General features: G+C 40.2%; 2 protein-coding genes across 2 annotated transcripts in view; both read right to left on the bottom strand.

Annotated features, from left to right (window-relative positions):
- TAF2 (TATA-box binding protein associated factor 2) overlaps positions 1 to 2,608 on the bottom strand; it is a 64,514-nt gene extending 61,906 nt beyond the window's left edge. Inside the window, exons 1-2 of the mRNA XM_007431582.4 lie at positions 1,146 to 2,608; positions 112 to 166 (exon numbers count right to left, since the gene is read on the bottom strand). Coding sequence (XP_007431644.1) covers positions 112 to 166; positions 1,146 to 1,198 — 108 coding nt within the window. The 5' untranslated portion in view covers positions 1,199 to 2,608. The remainder of the gene's footprint in view (positions 1 to 111; positions 167 to 1,145) is intronic.
- Positions 2,609 to 4,506: 1,898 nt separating this feature from the next.
- DSCC1 (DNA replication and sister chromatid cohesion 1) lies at positions 4,507 to 23,344 on the bottom strand. Its single transcript, XM_088149013.1, has 10 exons — positions 23,273 to 23,344; positions 12,694 to 13,124; positions 10,560 to 10,728; positions 9,878 to 10,012; positions 8,885 to 8,975; positions 7,890 to 8,028; positions 6,563 to 6,615; positions 6,115 to 6,269; positions 5,607 to 5,755; positions 4,507 to 5,211 (listed from the first exon to the last, which is right to left on the bottom strand). Exons 2-10 carry the CDS (start codon positions 12,861 to 12,863, stop codon positions 5,103 to 5,105), a joined length of 1,170 nt encoding a protein of 389 aa, XP_088005139.1. The 5' UTR covers positions 12,864 to 13,124; positions 23,273 to 23,344; the 3' UTR covers positions 4,507 to 5,102.
- Between the last annotated feature and the right edge of the window lie 9 nt (positions 23,345 to 23,353).

The raw sequence follows: 23,353 nt of genomic DNA, 5'->3' as shown, positions 1-23,353 counted from the left end.
AACTCAAGAAAAATAATAATATCTGCATCATGTGTGAAGCCAGTATAGCCATCCATCCATCCATTAAGTCTCCATTACTAAGCTATACTCCTTTCTTCTTAAGATACTTACAACAACAGATTTTCTCTGGAAATTTATGTTGTTGATGCAAACCACTTGGTGGGTTGTGCTGGGGAAAAAATAAAATTCTAAATAAAGATTTTGATAAGTTTACAGAAATACATAACATTTGATAATAAAGACAAGTTCCTAGCTCATCTTCTTGGATGTGCTGTATATAACGTAATAGTTTTAAGAGGTTTGCAAGACCTTTCCTTGAAATTATTCAGTCCAAAAATGGCTAAGTCTAGACAAAAAGTATTTTCATTATGCATTATTTCACATTTAATGAAAAAGTTTAAGATATATACCATGTGTGACTATAAAACACATTCAGCACTAACAGTATAAACATACTGGGATTTCATTTTAATTCACTAAAAACAGTTCAGAAATGTATGTTTCTCAATATACGTTTTGAACTAGGTAGGTAAATTGTTTCACTGACACCAAGAGCTTTCCTTTCTCACCAAATCTGAGATAAGAATTATTATCAGAATTTCAGAGAAAGATCCACATTTCAATTGTCCAATTCACTGCAAGCATTCAAGTCATGCTTATTTGTCCCCAAATTCTCCACTGTTCCCATCTTTCTTGCCTGATCACAGAGCAACTATATGTAGCAATAAATAATTCAAGTACACTCCCACTACATTAACTATGCTGAAATCAATGCAATACCTGATACATATAAGAACCAGCATGAGAAACTTGTTAAATGTATTTATGCTAACCTTAAACAATCTTACATCAGCTGGAGTAATTCATAAAACTCATATTAAAAATCTAGTTCAGTTGTTTGTGGGAACATGCTGCTTATTACCTTTAGGCACAAAGCTATTTTTGATCAATAAAAAGCTATATTCCAGGTGTTTACATGTAGCAGAGGCCCCTCCCACAAAGATGATTTCTGTTTTATATGGAATTGATATCTATTCATTAAAATACATGTTCTACAATTTTCTAATTTTTTTTCCAGCTTTCAACATTTGAATGCTACTTCATGATAGCTTAAAAATGTAAACTATAGTTATAAGTATACTTATAATTTATAAGGTCTTGGGCTCTCAAACCCCTTGTCTCCTTTCTTCCTGTTCATGATGAAGAGAAGCACTAAATTTTGGTGAAAATCAAACACGTATCACCACCACCACCATTCTCTTTAGCAGTCTTTCCAAAGGTACTTCTAATTCTTCCTTTTTTGACGTTTCTTCTTATTAAAGCATTTTCAGCAGTAAATCTCAGAACAGCCAAAGGGACATCCAGAGGCAGCATTACCCATTTAAAAATGAAAAATGAGTGTAAAAAATGCATATGATCAACTTAAGGAGTTCTTTAAACTTTTTTTTTCTAAATCAGAAACCTTGTAACACTGATTTCTAAGATTTGGTTATTTACACTTCATATTCAAGACTACAATGTGATGTAATTATATGCTATAAAGCAAGAAATCATATCTTTTACAAAAAGCTTTCCCTTACTAGTTACAGAATGCCAGATTTATATTGCTGTACTTAAAAGATTACTCTTTTAAGTGGTAGCTCTTGGCATCCAAACCACACTGTTAGAACATTTTCTACAGCCATTTAGTTATGCAGAGGCTTCTCAGATTCCTCTTCGTAACAGGAAGTTGTACCCTGTCACCATGTACTTCTAGGCTGAATTATTGGTGATGTTCAAATCTGGAGAAAAGAACACTAACATTAATCTACAAGTAATCCTCATGGCTGAATGTATGTTTCAGCTACAGACCCTGTTGGGGCTAATTCCAGGTAATTTTACTGTATTTCTAGGCTTATTGTGTGGAGTCTTTCTCTTATAATCGTGATCTTTAGCAACCCTTTGGACCTATCACCAGGGGAGCATCTGACTTAAGTAAAGGGAATGTCCAGTTGCCAAGTCTTCTCACACGGTGTGTTTTTGAGGCTGCCCAGGGCAGGAGCACTTTGCTGAGGGGCTCAAAGCAAGTTGGGAGATTTCAGTTCACAGCAAGTTAGGATGGTGAAAAAAAGGGACAATGAAATGGGGCTCCAGCTTCCAGGAAAGGATAGTCGGCGGGGCTGTCCAGCAGACAAGGGAGCTTGCTCTCAGAGGAAGCGACGGCCCGTGATGAGAAGCTCTGAGAAAAGCGAGCGGGTATTCCGGGAGGCAACGGGCGACTTCCGAGAGCAGCGACTTTTAAGCCTCCTGACGAGAGTCGGAGGGACGTCTCCCCTCAGGCTCCCGGCCGGCGAGAGAGGTCTCTACGTACGCAACTCCAGGGAGATGAGCGTCGCTTTCCGGCTCGCCTTAGGCCGCTTCCACACGCCCGCTCGGGATCCCTGTTTCGCCAGACACGGGCGCCATTTTTCCTGACACTCTTGACCTCTCACCCCAAGGCAAAGGTCAAAGTCGCGTTCTATTAGACCCTCTCTAATTTTTTTTTTCCAGTTCCGGAGTAACGGTTGCTGAGATAAGCGAGAGGACGAGAAGAGGAAAGCGAACGGCACGAAGTCGATTTCGAGCGGCGCATGCGCAATAGTGAGTCCGGTGCTAAGGGAGGGGAGCACGCATGCGCCTCACTAGAGAGCCCATTGGTCCGTGGGAAGGCTACCGTGGGTCGTGATTGGCCGGGGAAGAGTACTCGCGCTCGGCGTCGGAGTGGAGTCATTTCGCGCGCGTTTCTAACGGTAGGGAATGTCGCCTGTCTCATTTTAGGCGTCTGTCGTAAAGCGTTGAAGTTACTTCTGAAGGCTTAACGTAGCGCCTTTGAGTTCAATTAAATTAGAAACCAGTATTTTAGGTAGAGTTTTTAGTGAGGTAAATACTGTAAGAGATCACGGATGTACCATTTGTTCTCAGCCCTTTCCCTGCGTTGGACATCAACTCCCACAACAATGGGGGCATGAAGGGTGTTGAAGTTCAGCATGGCTGTGAAGCTCCAAATCGAGGGAAGGCAAAGGGACACTATAGAAAAAAGATTCAGGAACTGGGCTTGCACTGGGCAAAGCCATCGTTGGCTCAACTGTGGTTACTGAATAACTCATAGCAGGTATACACACTAAACCCTACCAGAGTTTGCAAACATCAGTGGCTGAGAGAAACCGAAAACCCACATGGCACAATAAGTTGTGTGAACCTACTTTTCTTAATAAATTCACATTTCAAGATTGCATGTGGATTTTATGGGTTCCAGAATCTCCCTGCAGTCCCAAAATCTAAAGGGGTCAATGGCGTTGTTCACTTGCTTTAATTTTTTATATTTAGAACCCTTAGTTTGTGCTGTTAGGCAAGGTAGCCATGGTTTTTGCATAATTCATTATAATGGGTATTCTGCGCTGATATTTCATTGTTTATTTCCAAACCTCATACTTCAATCCAGCTCTGATGTACTTGTATGATGTGCCGTATGGGCAAATTGCAAAATACGGGTCTAAGTCAAACTGATGGCAATAGGCAAAGACATATTTATACATTAAGTAATTGACCTTTTTGTCTATATACTGAACTTATTGAAGTAACCCATGTGATATTTCTCAGATAATATGAATAAGATATACAGAGAGAATTCCTTGGGTACCGATAGATGGGATTCATTAAGCCTTACCTTTGAAGTAGGAAAACACTGCCAAATGAATATTATGCATGGAATTCCTATATACATATCTGGAAAATATTTCCAAAGTCAATACATTGTTCCATAAATTTCTATGGGGTTCTTCAATTCTGAATTTATCTTTGAAAAAGATGCAATTGTCAGTGAAACATAGATCTCTAATTATACCATTATGCTTTGTTGGGACAGAACCCATCCACAGTTTCTTCTCCAGACTAAAATGCTTATTGTTACAGTGCTTTTCAAATAAATAATTTGTGCTTATTCCTATTATTCCATGGCTTTAGCTGAACAAACTAGTGGACATGCATATACATTTATATATGGAGCTTTTTAGAGTTTCTTAACTGTCTCATTTGCTCCCTCCCTCATTCACACAGATGTTACTTATCACTGTTTTGGTATGCTCATCCCATTAGACACCTTCCCAACTGCTGTGCTGCCTCATCATGGTCACTGTGTGTGTGTGTGTGTGTGTGTGTGTGTTCCTGAGAGAGAAGAGGGAAGAAACCCAGAAGTATAATCCCAGCAGGGTCACCCAAGTGGTGAAGGTCATCCCAGTTTGTTTATTTATATTTATATTTCAAATTTGTCATTGCCCATCTCACTGTGGAGTGACTCTGGACGGTTTACAGTAAAAATAGAATAAGCATTAATTAAAATAGATATAAATTAATTAATTAAAATATGCTAAAAACAAACTTCCTTTATAATACTTCCAAGAAGCTGATGTTAGGGTTGCGGTTGCAGCACGTAGGCACCTATATTGGGCAGCAGCAATATAGAAGATGCTAGAGGCAGATGATTACCTTAGTGACAAGAGCAAAGACATTTATTTCATACTGCAGTGGTAAACCACTCCTACATTTAACCAGGAAAAACACATTGGTAGACAGTAAGGAGTCAGACAAGGCTGTATACTCTCCCCTTATTTATTCAATCTATATGCTTAATATATATTGAACTGGAACTCACGAAAAGACTGATTTAGTTCTTCAAAGGAAGATCAGGTTTAAACGTTAGTAGTATAAAGGAAAAGATAAAAGAAGCCCACCCTCTATCTTAAACTTGTGTTCTTACAAGATAACCCATTATTTTACAATGCATGCTTTAATATATAATTTTTTAACAATTTTAATACAGATTTGTTTAATTTAAACAAAATACAGAAAGGATTTGAATGAAATGTCCATATGTTGCTTTTTAAATTTTTGTAGAAATATCAGTTTCATCAGTAAAGAAGAATTCTCAAGAGATCTTAATATTATTAGACGCCTCACAGAAAATCGTGAGGCTTAAACTATATGGCAAAACATTTTGATAAATCCCCAAATCTACAAATCAAATTTGATCTACCAGTTGATAGTCTTTAAGAGTATTTTCAGCCCCTGCTTAGCTGAAATAATTCTTATGAAACAGGTCTTCTTGAATTATAAACTTTGAGTCCATTCTGCATTGACGAACGAGCATATTTTGTTAGTAGTGTGCCAATTGTTTGCTTCTCTGAGCATAAATCCCTGTAAAATAGAAAGCTTTTTTTTAAAATGTAATTTCCAAAACCATTTAACAATTTCAATATTCTAAGCAAATTACAGAATCATCAATGACATACTGTGTTGCAGTACATAGTGTCAACCAGCAGTAGCATACCATCTTGGTTGAAGAAGAATAGTGGAAATAATGAACAATGATTGTGAGAAAGGATGCAAAAGGAAATGGGGGAGCTATTGGTAACAGAAAGTTACTTGCAACAGGCAAAAAATACTTCAGTTCTAATTGTGAATTGAAGCAAAAATTAGGTATGTTTGAGATGCTGGCAAATCCAGCATCCATAAAGTATAGCAAGTGGACTTTTGGACTGCTATAGGACTGCATTTACTTACCACTTACTCTGCATTTAATTACTACTTACTCTATATAAGGAGCTATATCAGCTTCTGTCCATTTGTCCCGAATAGAGAACAAGCTTTTAAACCTTTCATTATCCCCTTCTGGTAAATCTTCAACATTCAGCAAGAAAATAATCTCTGGTTTAGAGGATCTATCCACAAGAGCCAACCCCTTGAATAAACAAGATCAAAATTGGAATATGTCCGGAAAACTTTTGTTATTGAGTAGATTAAAAATATTAACTTAATAAATAATTTTTTTTAAAAAAAAAACCATGTTACTAGGTTTCAGTCTTATTCTTTCTTTCAACGAGAGAACTTCTTAAACTTTTAGTCGTACATCAACCTCATAAGGTATTTTAGGCTAAACGATGCAAATGACTCAAGAACATCCAGTCAGTTTTAGAGTTAAACAGGGGATTGGAACTTTCATCCCCAGAAATCCTAATCTGACCCTCCCCATCGCAGACTTCAGTTTCATGCTCCACATTGAGCACATTTATGAAAGTGGCATTTTGCAGATCATATTACCTTTAACTGATCCTGTTTAGTTGTCATTCCTTCAGGGACACTCTGCCGCCACACTTCTTGGAATTCCGAGAGGTTGAATTTAACCGCATTTTGTAAGAGCATTTGTGCAATTGCTCTACATACCTTCTCTTCATTCATTTCAAAGTAAGTCTCACCTGGTAAGGAGCATTAAAAATCAGAAATAATTAATGAAGACATTACATGCACTTGACTGCATATCTTTAAAAAATTCCCATTGACATCAAAACAACATTAAATTCTGCAGTTTAACCAGAATTAATTCAGTAGTTTAAGTTTGAATCTGGCATTCTCAGCTATTCATTCATATCAAGATACAAGTACTTCTGTTTATTTACCAATTTTTATCCTGCCTTTCTGCTCTAGGGAGTACTCAAGCCACGCATGTCATCTTCGTTATTAAAAATATGCATTTATGAAGGTAACTTACCTTCATCCATATATTTTTCCCCATAACTTTCCAGGATGTGTTCTATCATTTCCCTGAAATAGAAATGTGCCTAATTTCACTATAAAATATAATAAAACCTGTACTCTACAGAATTGGGCTTAAAACTAGCCACCTAGGGTTATCGCATTACTCATCAATACGTTTTCCTTAAATTTATGATAAATATTTAAGTGCACAAATATACCATTTAGGGGCTGTTTATAAGACAAAAAGCATGCTGAAGACAGATGTACTCCCTTGCACCAAAGGTAACCTGACAACTGTTTTCCCCCATTCCACTAGAGCATCTTTCCCCAACCTGGTACCTACTACATGTCCTGGGATTGAAACTCCCAGAATTCTGAGCCAAAAGACCAATGATTCACCACATCTGGGGGCCCAGCTGGGGAAGGCTATTTAGTAAAGGCCAAACTAGATCTGATACTACATACAGGTAGTCCTCACTTACCAACTGGCTTGGTTAGTGACCATTCAGTTACAACAGTTGGCAAAACAAAAAACCAGCTTTGCAACCAATTCTTGCATTTACAGCTGTCGCAGAGTCCCACGGTCACGTGATCCCCATTCAGGTGCTTTGCAACCGGCTTCCAACAAGCAAAATTAATGGAGAATGCAGACGTGAAATCATAAATCATGGCCACATGATTTTTGGCTTAGTGACCATGGCACTTAGTGATTGAGTTGCTGGTCCCAATTGTGGTCAGTAAGCAAGGACTGCCTGTGCATCATTTGAAACCATGCTGGGAATTTTTTTTAAAAAAATTAAACAGCAGGGAAGGAGGGAATTTTTATCAGGACTATAGCCCAAGGGAGGGAACTGTACTGTTTTCCTCCCCATTCAGAATCCTAATGTGTCCTACTGTAGCTATTTGTGCATGTGTATATGGGAAAGTGTTCATCAAAACAGTGTGTATGTTCCAATGAAAGTTACATCTATCTACTGTGAAAAAAGATTGATATGATTTCTAATTCACTGAACATGGTGTAGTTTTTTGGCTGTGACTTAGCACATTGTGTAATCCAGCTATTATGGTGTATAAAACATGGTTTCTGGTTTAGTGCATTTTATGAACTCATAATGCACTAGTTCAGTAAATAAACCATGATTAAGGAAACCAAGACTTGGCATGATGTGAGAATCCAGTCGTATCTTGTTCAGCTTTAAATCTGAAATTACTAATTTTGTAAACAACATTGTACTAATTGAAACAGGAACTTTTCACAAAGAAACAAAGGGGTGAGCCTTATTATTTTAGAATAAAGTGTTACCTTACATATTTATATAGACATAAATAAAGTAACTTACTTGGGTTCTAGAGGTCTGAGCTCTTGAACACATATACTTAAAGGAACTTTGCCGAATGACCAGGACTCTGTATATATTAGTTGGGTCACATGATTCAACAGTTTCATCTCATAATCAAAGTCTAGAATCCTCCAGTATCCTGCCAAGCAGAGAATGGCATTAGCATATAATCTACAAAATCCACTATAAAATCCATACACTGCAGAGCTCATCTGCATTGTTGATCTTTCCCTACTCTTTTATCTGCACATCTGCATGACGATCAAGATGACAGCTTACAGTAGTTATTTTCTCCCTCAGTACTCAATTGAAGAAGAGCCAGTTTGGTGTAGTGGTTGAGGCACCAGGCTAGAAACCAGGAGACTTCTAGTCCCACCTTAGGCACAAAGCCAACTGGGTGACCTTGGGCCAGTCGCGCGCTCTCAGCTCTAGGAAGAAGACAAGGGCGAGCCACTTCTGAAAATCTTGCCAGGAAAACTGCAGGGACTGTCCAGGCAGTTGCCAAGAGTCAAAATTGATTCAAAGGCATGCACATGCGGCGTATCCACACACACACAAACCGCTCAATGGAAGAGTATAATCCAAGTATCTACACAGTTGTGGTCTAGGTTCTGGTTGTGTAGCTACACAACTGTATGTCAGGCAGAGCACAAGACCTGTCTGAAGTGTTGAAAGTGAACTGGAGAGCAATAAGGAAATGCTGTGCTATTTTATCTGGTAATTTAAAAAAAAAAAAAAGACAGTTGTGATTACCTCTCTAGTCTCCTAAAATGAGATGTGGCAAGAGACTGAATTAACTGTCAAACATCTGAAAAATTCTCACAATCCTTGCAAAGTTTTAACACACTCCTTATTCTGTACTACACTGACTCGAAGATACACATATATTCTGTCTTATAGTAAAATACAGTAGAAGTAAGCAATTTTCAGTTTAAATAAGGAATTCCAAGAGACATATAAAACAGGATCTAGCCGCATTCTGTAGCTAAAACTACCTTGAACTTGGCATGCTTTCAGAACCTTCAGCTGATGCATTATTTCTTCCTCACTTGCTTGGACCAGATTCAAGAAGTCCTCTGTTGTATACTACAGAAAGTAAACAAAACACACAGAAGCATTGAGCTAACAATTACTTCCTTAAGGTTGAATGTCATTGTATGAGTGCCTTGCTACTTCTCTATAAACAAATGTTTAAAACTGCATTTTATATCTTGAACTAATTCTGAATATTTTATCTTATTTTCCCAGCTTTTCATCAATAGCTAGTGTAAAGCTGGAGGTTGAATGAGACTTTCCTAAGTCCTGTTTACTTCTCCCACCTAAGTTTATTTCAAGGGAAGTATTTGCAATTTTCTTTGGTTAAGGATTGAGTCAGGATTTCTGTCACATGCTGAGAACTACACTGGGAGGATATTTCAGGACATTTAAGAGGTGAAACAAGGCCTATGCTACCCACTTTGCTGCTTAAACACCCCCAAAATATAAAAAAGAGATCAGAAGGTTTAATCCCATCCACTTTTGAAGCCACAAAAGGGATGGAGAACTACACTTTTTGTACCCTTTGTTTTGTAAGGGAAGGAGGGAAATTATGCACTTGGGGAAACCGCTAAAGAAAACAATTACTCCATTGATAATGAGTGTCTTGGCCCACAGAGACTGGGATCCCAGAGACTTCGTTTGTGAGTGGGAGGCTATATTCGACCAACACACCGAGCTAAAAAGTTTAGGTAATTAATACATGTACACATGGCTATCATGACACAGCCTTTCCCTTTGCTCACTCTTTACAAGGGGCCAGATGGGGAAATCACACAAACCTACATTCCTGGATATTTAATATGGGTTGCTACTTTCTAATCACCGTTCACAGTTCAGAATAAAAATTGCTTAATTTTTATTCTTGCACAAAGTTAATGTCGCTTTATGAAAAGCTCTATCTTGTTTTGGCTCAGAAGAACTTTTCCGTCCATCCGTGTCTTATTTATTACCTTTGGGTTAGTCGCAATTCTCTCTCTCTCACTGTCTGGACCTTCATAAGGATTTTCCATTAGAAGTTTCTTCAGTTTCTTCAATTTGGGCCGACATCTTCTTAGTTCCCAAAAATTATTGGAGAAGCCTGCAATCTACAGCAAGAACCGTAATTGGATTTGCCCGACTAATCTGCAAAGTTGGCACTTGCAGATATAATTTATTTTTACTCCACCCTCTTTCTTAGAGAAAGAATTGCTATAAACACAGAACTACAGAGCCAGACTAAAAAAAGGCTGTTCCATCTGGTTCAGTCATTTGCCCATCAACCTGTCAAATATCACATTCCTGCTTAGATTAATTTTAAGTCATGGATAACATATGTCCTCCCAGAGGTTACTGAATTCCAAGTTCTATCAGCTCTGATATGCCCCCAAATCCAAGATCCCACCCATAGGTATGTGGTCCTATTTTAAATAATTATCCTACCCACTATGCCCCTAAATACTCCCCAAAATAATTATTGTATCTCTTGGCCACAAGATGCTCTGACTTAATTCATTGGATAAACTAGGGTTCTCTCACATTCACAAACTTGAACTCCTTGGAAAAGGATTTAAATGTGACTTATTCTTTTAAAGGGAGGGAGATGACTTTTCAAAGATCTTAATTTGCTCTGGCGAATCTTCAGACACACAGTACCTCAGCGTGGAGGATATTAGAGGAAGACTTGTCTGCACCAAGCTGCTCTGGAGTTTCACAGCAAGGAATAAAAAGCAACGTATTGGAAGTATCTGCTATTTTCATGTCATATGTCTTGTCTTTACTGCATATCACAGCATGTTCATCTTTCTCTCCACGGATCACCAGGCTGCAGGATAAAACAACTGCACATAAGCCAGGTGTGCACATTATGCAAAACTACAATGTAGTTTATTTTTCACTTAACACAGTGTCTGTACTCATCCATTGTGACTTAGCATTACATTTAATCTATAGTATAAAAATTCCAGACTTAGCAGGATATGTGAACCAATCTATAGGTTTAACAGAGCAACTGTTGTGAAGTAGCACTAGCTCTATAACAAACCTTTAAAATACTATGATGCAGAATTTAACGTCTTTTAGAATTCACCTCGTATCAGCATATTGCAATTATAAGCTGTAATTTAAAGTAGTTTGCTTTAAAAATAAAAATAAGGAAACAAAAAATTCCAACTCTGTTCTTCTATTTGATCATACAGCCATTGGATGGACATGCAAATACAGCTATTTTGAATGGGAGAGGATGGGGCGCATACTTGCTATAAAAAAGTTTGCCCAAGAAGAAACATGTTCTCCTGCCTCTGCCCAGCTTATAAAAAGTGTAAGTGAATTTTGCTAGAAAGTGGCAGAACAGCACTTATTTGCTCAGGAATAGCATAATTCTTGTGAAGTTTATTTGGGAGATCAATAATATATTTTAAATTTTCACTGCCAAAACCCATACAATAAACTTAGCAGGATTGCTTTTATACTGATTTCATCTCCTCACTTATTGGTTCTGTTCCTGCTACAGTAGTATCATAGATAGGGGGAAGCTATTATTATATTGTCTCTCATTTACCAAAAGCAACAATCCACTATGAACAATTTAAACATTTACAGTAATGTGTGAGCAGATATTATATAAGTTGTTTCCATTTAAAGAGGGCATCAACAAAAATACTCATATTTAATTATAACATGGCACTTTCTCATAAACTATTCTTTGTTCCTATTTACATGTACAAATTATCTTTTTCTTTCACACACACCCTTTTTGTCCTGTCCCTCAGGCAACTGCCCCCAATTTTTTAAACTTGCTGGCTCTAAGGACCAACTGACTTGCAATTTGCAATGAACTAGCTGCCCAGAGTTATTGAGAGTTGTGCGGCATACAAGTTTAATAAATTATTAATTTACTGAACTAATAAACCGTCGCTTCAATCGGTCTGTATCTGCCATAGCTATCCCACACTCTAGCAGATTGTAATAGGCCGCACAGGTATTTCTTCATGTTAAAAATGCTGTAGCTGTGATTGAATGATGGAAGTTGCAGTCCAGCAACACCTACAGATGGGACCTAAGATGGAGCAAGACTTAAAGCAAGTTTTGGCCTGCATCTCTGCACAGCCCCAATCAGCATGGAAGGCAGGGGCTGTAACCTCAAAGATCTGGACAGAAAAACATGCTAATCTCTGAATAAAGACAAGTACTGTTAAAGAGAGCCAGCACAGTGTGGTGGTGAAAGTGCTAGGCTAGAAACCAGGACATTGTGAGTTATGGTGGTTTGTTAGGCATGGAAGCCAGCTGGATGATTTGGGGCCAGTCTCAGCCCAACCCACCTCACAGGGTTGTTGTTGCAGGGAAAAGACGAGGAAGGAGCAATAGGTATGCGAACCACATTGAGTTGACCAAAGATAAAGGTGGGGTTTAAAAATACATAATAAATAAAGATGGGAGGCTGATATGTCTGAAAACCCACAGCCCAGCTTCTCCCAATATTCCAGGTATGTTGAGAACCATAATTCTCAGCCAAAAAAAAAAATAGAAACGGGCTGAATTCTAGTCTAACACAGTGTTTCTCAAACTTGGCAACTTTAAGATGTGTGGACTTCAACTCCCAGAATTCCCCAAATTTGAGCAATACTGGTCTGACACATCTGGAGCACGCAGAGGTGGGCAAAGCAATTTCCTTTCTCAATTAGACCAGCTGACCCTCCCAGGCGCCAGGGGTCGCTGTAGAGCCGCCAGACGAGCTACCAAGCCTGCTGCACGCTCTGCCGCCAGAGGGCACTGCCGAGCACGCGCGTACCTTTGCCCCGCCTCCAACTCGCTGCACAGCTCCGGCTCCAGCTGCAGAAGACAGTAATCCCCGGCATCGACCTGCGGACTGAAGCTGAGGCACTGCACCGTCGGAAGCAGCTCCGCAGGGTTTAGCTTAGCGACCTGCAGCGTGGCGTCGACCTCTTCGCGGCTTCGCATCCTTGGCGGCTTTCCCTACTCAGAGCCAACGGGCGTCTCCAGGAGCAACAGCGAAGAGGACGGAGAAAGAGCGTCCTCTTCCAAAAGCGCGCCAAAACCGCCCGTCACAAGATCAGAGGGGCGGGGCCTGTGCGCCATACCCGCCCAATCCGAGAGGGAGGGGGCGGGGCTAAAAGCTTGGGATAGGGCGGCGTGGATGGAAATTAACTGCCTGAGTGACGTACTTATATAAAGGCTGGTTGTGTGGTTTACGCCTACGACCTATCGAAGAAAACAGAGCGGAAGGGAAAATTTGTGAAGATGTAATGTTTCTTAATAAAAATGTTAGATTTTTATTATTTTTGAGGAAGAAAAATGAGAAAAGCGGCAAAAAAGAAAATACACGAAGTTCTACAATACAATACACAAAGGTTTTACAAGCATCAAATAGGACCAAATTTGTTAGATAAGAATTTTTAATATTTCATTAGTTTTACATAACTGAATATCTTACACCACCTTAAAAGCTGCAGGTCATTGTTAAAATTCAGTTAATGTATAAATATCAAGGGATTCATCATGTTAAAGAATCAATTTCTGCCCTAACAGCTTAAGATCTTTTTTTTTTTTTTAACAAATAGAGTTATTTAAAAATATCAGTCCATCCTAGTGAATAATACAGGTTTCATGCTGTCAGCATCCAAGTCCTGGAAGGAAAAGAAAAAAAACCCAACCTCATTTGGTTATTTAAATCTTCAAATAAAGTCTCGGATTCATTTTGAATGCAATAATATTAAAAAGACTATTTGTGTAACATGTAAAAACTACAAGGCTTCCCAATCATTCAGATAGTTTCCCCAAGAATGCACAAACATGAAGGAACAAAGATTTATTGATCAGTATTGCAGCAACCACTGCCTCAATCAACTGGGAAAAATTGGGATTAAAATTATTTAATCCTAACAAATGTACTCCATATAGTCTTCCTTGCAGATAACATTCCTTTTAGCAGAATTTCTTCCCACATTTTACAAAGGATCCCTTCCTTTGTAAAAGGATTCCTAATCCTTCCAGATGTTTTTAAGGCCATGGTAGGAAAACTGATTGAACGGATGAATAATTTCCAACCATCTTAGCCAATGAGCGGGAGATGCTGGGAGTTGTAGTTCAGCTGGATAGCGGAACGGCCATGGATTCCCAGTCCTGGTTTGGGGATGCAGCTCCTTGACTTTTCAGCCAGCCCATTATAATGCATTTATTTTACATTCCACCATCTAATTTGATATAATGCCACATGGGGGCAGACTGATATAACAGATGAACATAGTGTTGGGTCAGAAAACACTACAGTGAAAATCTGGGTACAGTATTTGAGCTGCAGAAATCAGAATGATCACTTAGAGCAGCGTTGTCCAAACTTGGCCACTTTAAGATGAGTGGACTTCAACTCCCAGAATTCCCCAGCCAGCCATGCTGGCTGGGGAATTCTGGGAGTTGAAGTCCACTCATCTTAAAGTGGCCAAGTTTGGACAACACTGACTTAGAGAAAAGCAAAGAGAGAGTTTCCTGTATCTCTTTCCTGCCACCTAATAGTGTCCTGGAATTTTGCTGGCTAAATCTGATAGCCCCAATGAAACTGTAACATAATTGAAGTTGGAGATACCAGCTGCATTGCTGTGGCTTCCTGTTCTCCAGCTACCGGCTGTTTTTGCACCGTTGAAGAAATTTCAGGACTTTTAATAACAGGCGCATTCTTCAAAGTACGACATATGGGCAGCGCTTGGCATGAAGGGGTTACCTACTGTTTACTCAAACAAATCTCTCTGCTTTGCACAACATGCTGAGCAACAATCTGACCAACTACATTTTAGTCTGGCATGTTATGGAAAGCGGAACACGAGATTAGTTTATAGCTCAGGGTATTGTAGAAATCCCCAAAACTGAATCAAGTAAGCTATGATTAATTAACTATGAATAATGAGTCACACAAGGTCTAAACCCAGTCTTATAACCAGAGGGTAATTAGATAGACATGTATATGGTTAGAGTTGTATATATGACAATCCCATTTTTTTAAAAGAACAAATTGGTATTTATTCTCAAGTAAATAAGTACTATATGGAAACTCTTTGATTTGTGAGGTTGTGATCTTACTACCATTGTTTAAAATGCAAAAATTGTATGTACTAATCTTAAAAAAAAACCCTGGGATCGTTTCATTTTGCTTCTATTTGAACTTATTAAATTATCCCAGGCAATTAAGCCTTGTCTAAAAGTGTTGGCAGCTTTTAGAAATGACTAAATAAGGCACACTTCCTGTTAGAGAAGAATGGAACAAGGGACTGGAACACCCCCTTAATTTGTTCTGCTTTCCTTGACTTCAGGAAACAAATATTTTTAACAATTAAAAAATAATAATGTTTTTTTCCTGGAGCCTTCAGTGCCTTTTCAAGCAAAGGAAACTACTTCCAACAGCAAAGTGACAATTCTCCCTCTTGACCCATAAAATGTCCTGCTCCATCACGGCCTCTTTCAGGCCTGAGGTTATGATATCTTGTTCTAGAGGGCAAAATGTGCAGATGTGTGTATATTTTTAAATTCTATCCCTCCTTTGGGGTGGCTAATTGATGTAGCTCATGGGAATATCAAGGCTGTTGGCATGACCCAAGGAGCAGAACGCAGCATTAACCAGAAAATACGTACTAGTCATGGTCTGCCAGTCCCCTTTCTTGGCTGATATTTATCTTGTAAATTAAAAAAAGTATGACCGGCCCGTTGGGGTTAGAGTCACCCTGTGTGGGATGGGTTTTAAGATTCGATAAATAAAATGCTGAAAGCTAAAAGAGAGTCCCTTTGCTTTATATCTGGAGGCCAGAAGGAGAAATTAACTACTGGGGGAGTTAATTCCCCATTTGAGTTTGAGTGACATGTTTGTATATGGTAAAAATTAGGTAACCTGAAACATAACAGGTCAATGGTATGTGGTTACGGCATTCATCTCAACCACAGCCTTGAATTTTGTTTCAGGGTAGGACTGCACACTTAGCCAAACCACAATTCAGCTCAGCTCCTTCTGCAGACCTGCTCACGACTGCTAAGAGGCACGTCCTGCAGCAGTGAAAGGAGAACTTGATCATTTCGTAGAAAACATTACACATGGGTTCTCACAGCATCTCCCCCTGGGCCTGGTATGGACCATGGATAAAACACCCGGTGATCCAGCACCAGCAACCCTTTAAACCAACCATACTGTAGCCTCAGCTTGCTATGTCAACTGCTACCCTGACAGCCTTCCAGCTGCTTTTGTGAGGGCTTTATTTCCTGTCTTTATTTTTTTCAGTTTCCAGGATTTTTTTTTTTTTACTCTACAGCTTGAACAGAAGGAGTTCAGTAGTACTTTTTCAGAGCTCGCAGTTCACAAAAGCTTACGCCTTTTAATAAAATGCGTCAGCCAGAAAAGACGCTACCAAATTCCTTCTGATTTTTTGCTACAATAGACTAAGATAGCTCTCCTTCAACAGTGGCTTGAACAGGGTTAACACTTATCTTAGTTTAGGCTGCTCTAACTCTCTGTTTGTATACCTAGAAGCCAGAAGAGAGGATGCATCTCAAAATATCACACACAAAATAATACACACTGCTAGATGCAGACAAAATAAGGAACCCAGGGAAGGAACCTAACTGTGATCTCAACCTTGGCAGCTTTATGATGTGTGGACTTCAACCCCCAGAATTCCTCAGCCAGTATGTATGTTAACAGATCAACATTCAACATATATCATCATTAATACTGGATATGCTAAAGCAGAGATGCACCATTTGAAATCCCAGCCCCTGAAAGTCTGGCTGTGGCTTGCAAGAACGTCCAAAAGTTGTTGCCAAATTGTAATGTTTAATGGAGAACTATTACATATACAAATGCTCAGTGAACATATTAACACTTATTTTTAATTTCATGGAAATTAAATGTGCACAGTTTAGGGTTTATCCTGGATCCACTGAATACCTTTTACGATGCAGCCCCTGGCAGCTCTCAGCCTAGAAAAAACCGTACACTCCTATATTAAGCTATGGTTTGCCTACTTGTGGTTTATCACAAAAACTAGAATCGGCTGCATTCACACAATTTGAATGTTGTCTGACCAGGAAAACATCCCACCCAGGAAGAAATTGTAAGATTTGGTAGATGGTGTTTGGTTTCAAAGGGACAAAGGGGGATCTTGTTTGACAGGTGGCTTGAATGATTTTTACAACAAAGGAGGACATGATGCACCAGCTGCCTCCCTACCTGGACTGGGTTAGACAGATCTCAGCAATCCATGCCCTAATAACCTCACGACTGGATTCCTACTACAGAGCACTTTACAGGGGGCTATCATTAAGGTCATCCAGAAGCTGCAACTGGACAGAACACAGCCATCTGACTACTTGGGGAGAGGGCTAAACAAGACGACATGACACCAGTACTGTAGAATTGCACTACTGCCAGCTCTCAGTTTGTAATGGCACATGGGAAAGGCCTTGGGAGATAGGAGGAAGAGCTGCAGACTAGACAACAGTCAGATAAGAGGCAGCTGAGCCCACTGAAAGAATGGGAGTGTGGCAAACATCTCAGAAGGGACCCTCCCTAGTTTCTTGGACTGTAAAGGCAAGGGGGAAGAGATGTACTTTCAGACTTGTACGATTCTGTTAATGTAATCTTACAATAAAGTTAGAGCTAGTACTTCTGGGTGGGCTTCTCGTATGGACTATCTCGCAAGGCCGACAGAGTTCAAGGTTTTATCTTCCATTTATGGAGCAAGTGGAACTGCTCAGGGTCCAAGTTTTTATGAGACTCACTTCTCCAATGTCATGTAAGCTACAGGCTAACATCGGATAGAGACGCCCTGTTCTTGGTCCTGTAGGTGGATCTGTCTTGCAGTGGGATGATTAAAAGCAAAGCTTTTTCAATGACTGATTGCAACATTCCAGCTCAGGAGCTCTCTTCTGTGAGAGACACAATCTTGCTTCAAGTGACAAGTGAGATTTTTGTTCATTCACACATTTGCACAATAGCAGTCTGTCACGGGACATAGACTGTTCTTTGTTTTAATGAACCTTATTTCATTTCTGTATTTCTGTAGTCTTTTAAGGAAAACAGCAAGACAACAATCTTCACTGTTTCATTCAAGATCATTTTCATTGTTCTTTTGTATAATGCTCTGGGCTCCTTCAGAAGGAAAAGCAATAGAAAAAGAAAAAATATAGATTTGTCTACTTGTTTACTGACTGAATGTCAGTACTCACATTTGTACCCCATTCTGCTTCAAAGATTCCAGGCTAGTGGCATCAAACTGACAATAACATTCGAAACCATAGTAAAAACAGTAACAGCTCAAAAATAACATTACTTAAATATTGTTAAAAACCAGTTCCAGGCATTATTCCTACTCTCCAAATGCTCTTGAAGGATCAGTCTTAGTCTTACAAAATAATAGGGCCTTATGAATCTCCAAGGGAGCTGGTTCAAAAGGCCTCTTTCCACATCCTTCCTCCCCCTCCCCTTAATCTGCCAAGGAGGAGACCCCAGAACATCCCAAGTGGTTGTCAGCCTTTCAAGGTAATCCAGACAAGAAACACAGACCATGAATATAATACTACCTTTATTATAAGGTTACAATAACAGAATCTTGCAAGCCTGGAAAGTATTTCTCCCTTCTGTAATGGTATGTGGGAATGATTTTGGGAGGCTGGGCAAAGAGACTCTGCCAAAGGAATAATCAGATAAGAGACAGCATAGCCCACAGCTGGATAGTGGGCAGGGCAAGAGGCTCAGAAGAGACTCTCTCCCATTTCTCCGTCTGTAAAGGAGACGGGGGGGGGGGGAGAATGTATTTTCAGACTTGCAAGATTCTGTCAATGTAGCTTTACAATAAATAGAATTAGCTCATCTGATTGTGTTTCCTGTCTGGTCAGCCCCGCAAGGCCAGCATCAATCTTGCAAGTCTGAAAGTACAATTCTCCTCTTGTCTCCTTTACAGCCTGAGAAACTAAGGAGGGTCTCTTCTGAGCCTCGGCAGCATCTCTTTGCCCAGCCTCCCAAGGTCATTCCCACATACCATTACAGAGGCCCTGCAGGTAATCTGGATTTAAGCCACATAAGCCTTTCTAATTAATAACCAGCACCTTGAATTATACCTAGAAAGACTGGTAGCCAAAATAAAGTATCAGTGTTACTCTATTAAAGCATTTCTCACCCACTGACATATGGGCTGCTGCATTTTGCACCTGTTGAAATTTCTGAATAGTCTTCAAGGGCAGCCCCAAGTAAACTGCATGTCAGTAGTCCAGTTTCAAAATAGTGGCATGAGTACTATTGCTAAGGCCTCCTGCTCCAGGCACTGCCTCACCTGGCACACCTGGCCACAGGCTCTACCTGCTGGTTTAGTAGGAGCCAGGACTCCAGGACCCATATTATGCACCTGTCCCTACTGGAATAGTGCAGACCCTTATTCAGCATTAACAAAGGAGCAGATATTGTCACTGGTGGTCTCTGAATGAACAGTATCTCTGTCTTCCAAGGTTTTAGCTTTAGTTTGTTTTCCCACAGCCTCCAGGCAACCAGATGAGGCTTTCAAGATTGATGTCAGCCCTCCGAGGTAGGCCAGGTCAAGAAATAGGCAATGCAGGAACCATTGGAACTCTCCTTTATTGTTATAGGGCAGTGTTGTCTAAACTTGGCCACTTTAAGATGAGTGGACTTCAACTCCCAGAATTCCCCAGCCAGCATGGCTGGCTGGGGAATTCTGGGAGTTGAAGTCCACTCATCTTAAAGTGGCCAAGTTTGGACAACACTGCTATAGGGTATAATAACAGAATCTTGAAAGCTTGACAGAGTTTCTCTCTCCCTCCCTCTTATACCCAAGAGAATCAAAGCAGGGCAATCCTGAGTTTCTTTCTCACCCTCTTTTAAGACTAAGCTGCTGTTTATGTCATCACTCTTGCATTGCTTCTTGAGATTATCTGAAAATGAGAGTTTTCTACATTCGCAGGCTCAGTGAGTTCTGGTGAGCGTTTGGCAGCAAGTGATGAAGCACTGTCTTTTTAATAAAAATGGTTTATTTTATTTTACGCAGGTTTTTGATTGTTTATGTCAGCACTGTTTTAGTCCTTGTGGGTTTTAGGCTTCCTGTAAACTGCTTTGAAGTGGGCGGTGTATGAATTGCTGTATAAATGAAGAAGTTTCAGTGAGGTTAATTGGATTTTGAACTGACAAGGGTAAGCTTGGGCTACAACAGCAGTTCCCTTCAGACAGGCAGAGCTCATAGAGCATTTATTACTTGCAGCAGAATTCTGGTGAAGTATATCTTACTAGTAGAATAAAGTTTAGAATACCGTAAAGTGTCAAAACTCACAGAGCATATGACATTTAAAGAATGACAATAAACCTAAAAAAAAAAAAAATTTTAGCTGGTTTCTTTCCATGCAATTAAGACATCATTTTGTAGCTCAGTTTAAAGAGCAATGTCATGAATTATACCAACATATATAGATGTTTATAAATATACCAATACTGTATATAAGTGGCCATTTCTGTTTTGATTGTTGTAACTTGATAATGAAATGTATTCTTTTTCATTGCCCGTGTATTATACAGAGTACATTTTAAAAATCTGCTAACTTCTGAAGGGCAATTTAATGCTTTCAGTGATGTTCTTTGGCATTACAAGGAAGAAGAAAAAACATGAACATAGTGAAGCCATTAGAAAAAGAACAATATTATCTATCATTCATTCATTCATTCATTCATTCATTCATTCCTCACATTATGGATAGATGGTAAGAATGTAGTAGTAGTTAATGTGCAAAATGAGATAACACTTCACCCAGGATGTTTCAATTGCTGAAAAGCTTACTTTAAGAAATTTATTTATTTATTTATTTATTTATTTATTTATTTATTTATATTCATTCATTCATTCATTCATTCATTCATTCATTCATTCCTCAAATTTGTCACCACCTATCTCATGAAACGACTCTGGACGGTTTACAACAAGATAAAAATTCATTAAAATACAACATAAAAACAATCCTAAAAATAAATAAATTCCAAGAAGAAAGAAAATTGGCAAGTAATTCCAGGGAGCATCATCAGGGGGCTAACCACCCCCAGGGGCAGGTAAAGCCCATATCACCCTAGGCACACTGACAGAGCCAGGTCTTTAAATCTTTTCGGGAACCCGGGAGGGTAGGGCCCACCGCACCTCTGGGGGGAGAATGTTCCAAAGGATGGGGGCAACGGCAGAGAAAGCTCTCCTCCTGGGCCCTGCCAGCCAACATTCCCTTGCTGACGGGGTCTGGAACATGCCCTCTGTCTGACTGGGTGGAACAGGCTGACATAACGGGGATGAGACACTAAATCAATATAGTGTAAATTGACATCCCGCTGTGATTTGAAAACTATAAAGCACTTTACTCTTTTAAAAAGCAATTAAGAATCTCTGGGCTAAACCCTTTCCCCATCTCTCCTCTTTTTTTTTTGTTTTGTTTTGGGAATTTGTAACAGATTTGTCAAACATAACAATTTTGAACTGGAAATCTTGGGCAAAGAAAACCAGGTGATTAACTTCACTAAATACAGAACCTGCAAACAAGTGTGCCATATGATCATGGGTGTTAATCAAACTTTCTGAACCGTTAAAAAAAAAACACGAATGCTTTTGATTAAGTCTGCTTTTAAGGGGTGCCCAATTAGGTAGCAGCACACAGATAACCTTTGCTGATCTCAGAAACCTAACCAGGGTCAGATCTGATGGTACTTGGATGGGAGACCACTAGGAAATTCCCAGACTGTAGACTAAACTGGAAAGTCAAAGTGGGCTTGGCTTCTGGAGTTTTTTTCAACGCTTAATAGCAGGTCCAGCTTGAGTTTTGTGACGAGAGGGGATGGAGGCTTAGAATGATGCTGATGGCCACATTCCACATCACTGTCCCATCGCCTCTTCCCTATGGATGCACTGGGGATATTTTTAATGTTTTCTTTTTTTCCTCCCACCCATTTTCAAGCTTGATTTTTCTTTCGCTGGCTTCCATACCAACATGTTCTGTTCGGCTCTGACAGACAGAAAGAAGGGCAGAGCTCTGAACCTCCTTCCCTGTTTACTTTCCTTTGCACTGGAAATATTAAAAAGCATCCATGACAGGGGCAACAGCAAAGCAGAGTCATGTATGTACATATGTACTGTATGAGAGATGGGCAGCCATATAAATAAATACCGTTTGTGGCCCATAGACGTGTTCATATACAGTAGTTACCAGAAGTCAGCTTGAGTTGAAGGAGACTTTTATCCAAGCGATGAAATCTTTCCATGCCAGAAAATCACTTATTTATTAGATTTCTATTTTGCCTTTTGTACAGCAGCTCCGGGCAGGTTATAGAGAATGATCCTTTCTCCTCTTTTTGCCCCCAGCAACAACCCTGTGAGGTAGGTTGGGGGTGAGAGAAAGTGATGGTCCAAAGTTACCCATTGGCTGAACGTAGACTAGACCCTGGACCGTCCCATTCCTAGTCCAATACCTTAACCCAGTGTTTCTCAACCTTGACAGCTTCAAGCTGTGCGGACTTCAACTCCCAGAATTCCCCAGCCAGCATGCTGGCTGGGGAATTCTGGGAGTTGAAGTCCGCACAGCTTGAAGTTGCCAAGGCTGAGAAACACTGCCTTAACCACCCCAGGTTGTCATGTCAAATAGAGACCCAGGTTCAAGTCCACCCCCAGACAGAAAAACTCACTGGGTGCCCAGTCCCACCTGTCTCACTGGGCTGCTGAGAATAAGAAACGGAGCTGGGAGCTCTACCTACGAGCTTGTAAAAGAAAGATGGAAAATACTTCTAACCAAAGCACGGCGCAACTGTGACTCAGAAGCAAACGGGTCAGAGCTTTGCCTCATCCCTTAATATTTCTTTCCCTGCAGTAACTGGACCACGTTGGGCACACAAGCAAGCAAACTGGGGAACCAGCCCCTGCGCAAAGGAAATGTTTAATTTTTATTCCCACCCCTCCAGCAGAGCACAGGAGAATGAACAGCAGTGGTGCCAACAAGCCAAGATGGGGCGGGGGGGGGGGGACGCGAGGCTCCAGAAGGTGCGGTGCCAGAGGTTTGAGACCCCCCCCCCTGACCGGGGATATCTGTGACTTAAAAAGAGGAACCGCTGCTGTGGCTTTTCATTGACAACTTGATTTTTCAGCTTCCCGTGACTCCAACCCTCCTTCTGTTTTGGAGGAAGAAGAGCAGGCAAAAGCTGAATTTCAGCGGAGGGAGGCCGCGCTCCAGAAGCGCTTCCTTCCACCTATCTGTGCGCTCTGCGTTTTTAGGGGTTGCTAACCAGGGAACAATTGTTTCCCTCCCGCCCTCCGCCCCATGCTTCCCAGCGCCCCTCCCCGCCCGACCTTGAGGCGAATTGGCTCCCGTGCCGCCACCGCCGCTGAGCGCATGCCTTCAGCCCCAGCGAAGCCCCTCGCCGCCGGGCC

Source organism: Python bivittatus, unplaced genomic scaffold (assembly GCF_059951505.1).
Source record: "Python bivittatus isolate LINGU-HERP-01145 unplaced genomic scaffold, Pbiv_v1 ctg000590_np1212, whole genome shotgun sequence".
Taxonomy (NCBI): domain Eukaryota; kingdom Metazoa; phylum Chordata; class Lepidosauria; order Squamata; family Pythonidae; genus Python; species Python bivittatus.
The sequence above is the reverse complement of the archived record's forward strand: the minus strand, read 5'-3'. Positions and strand labels throughout refer to the sequence as shown.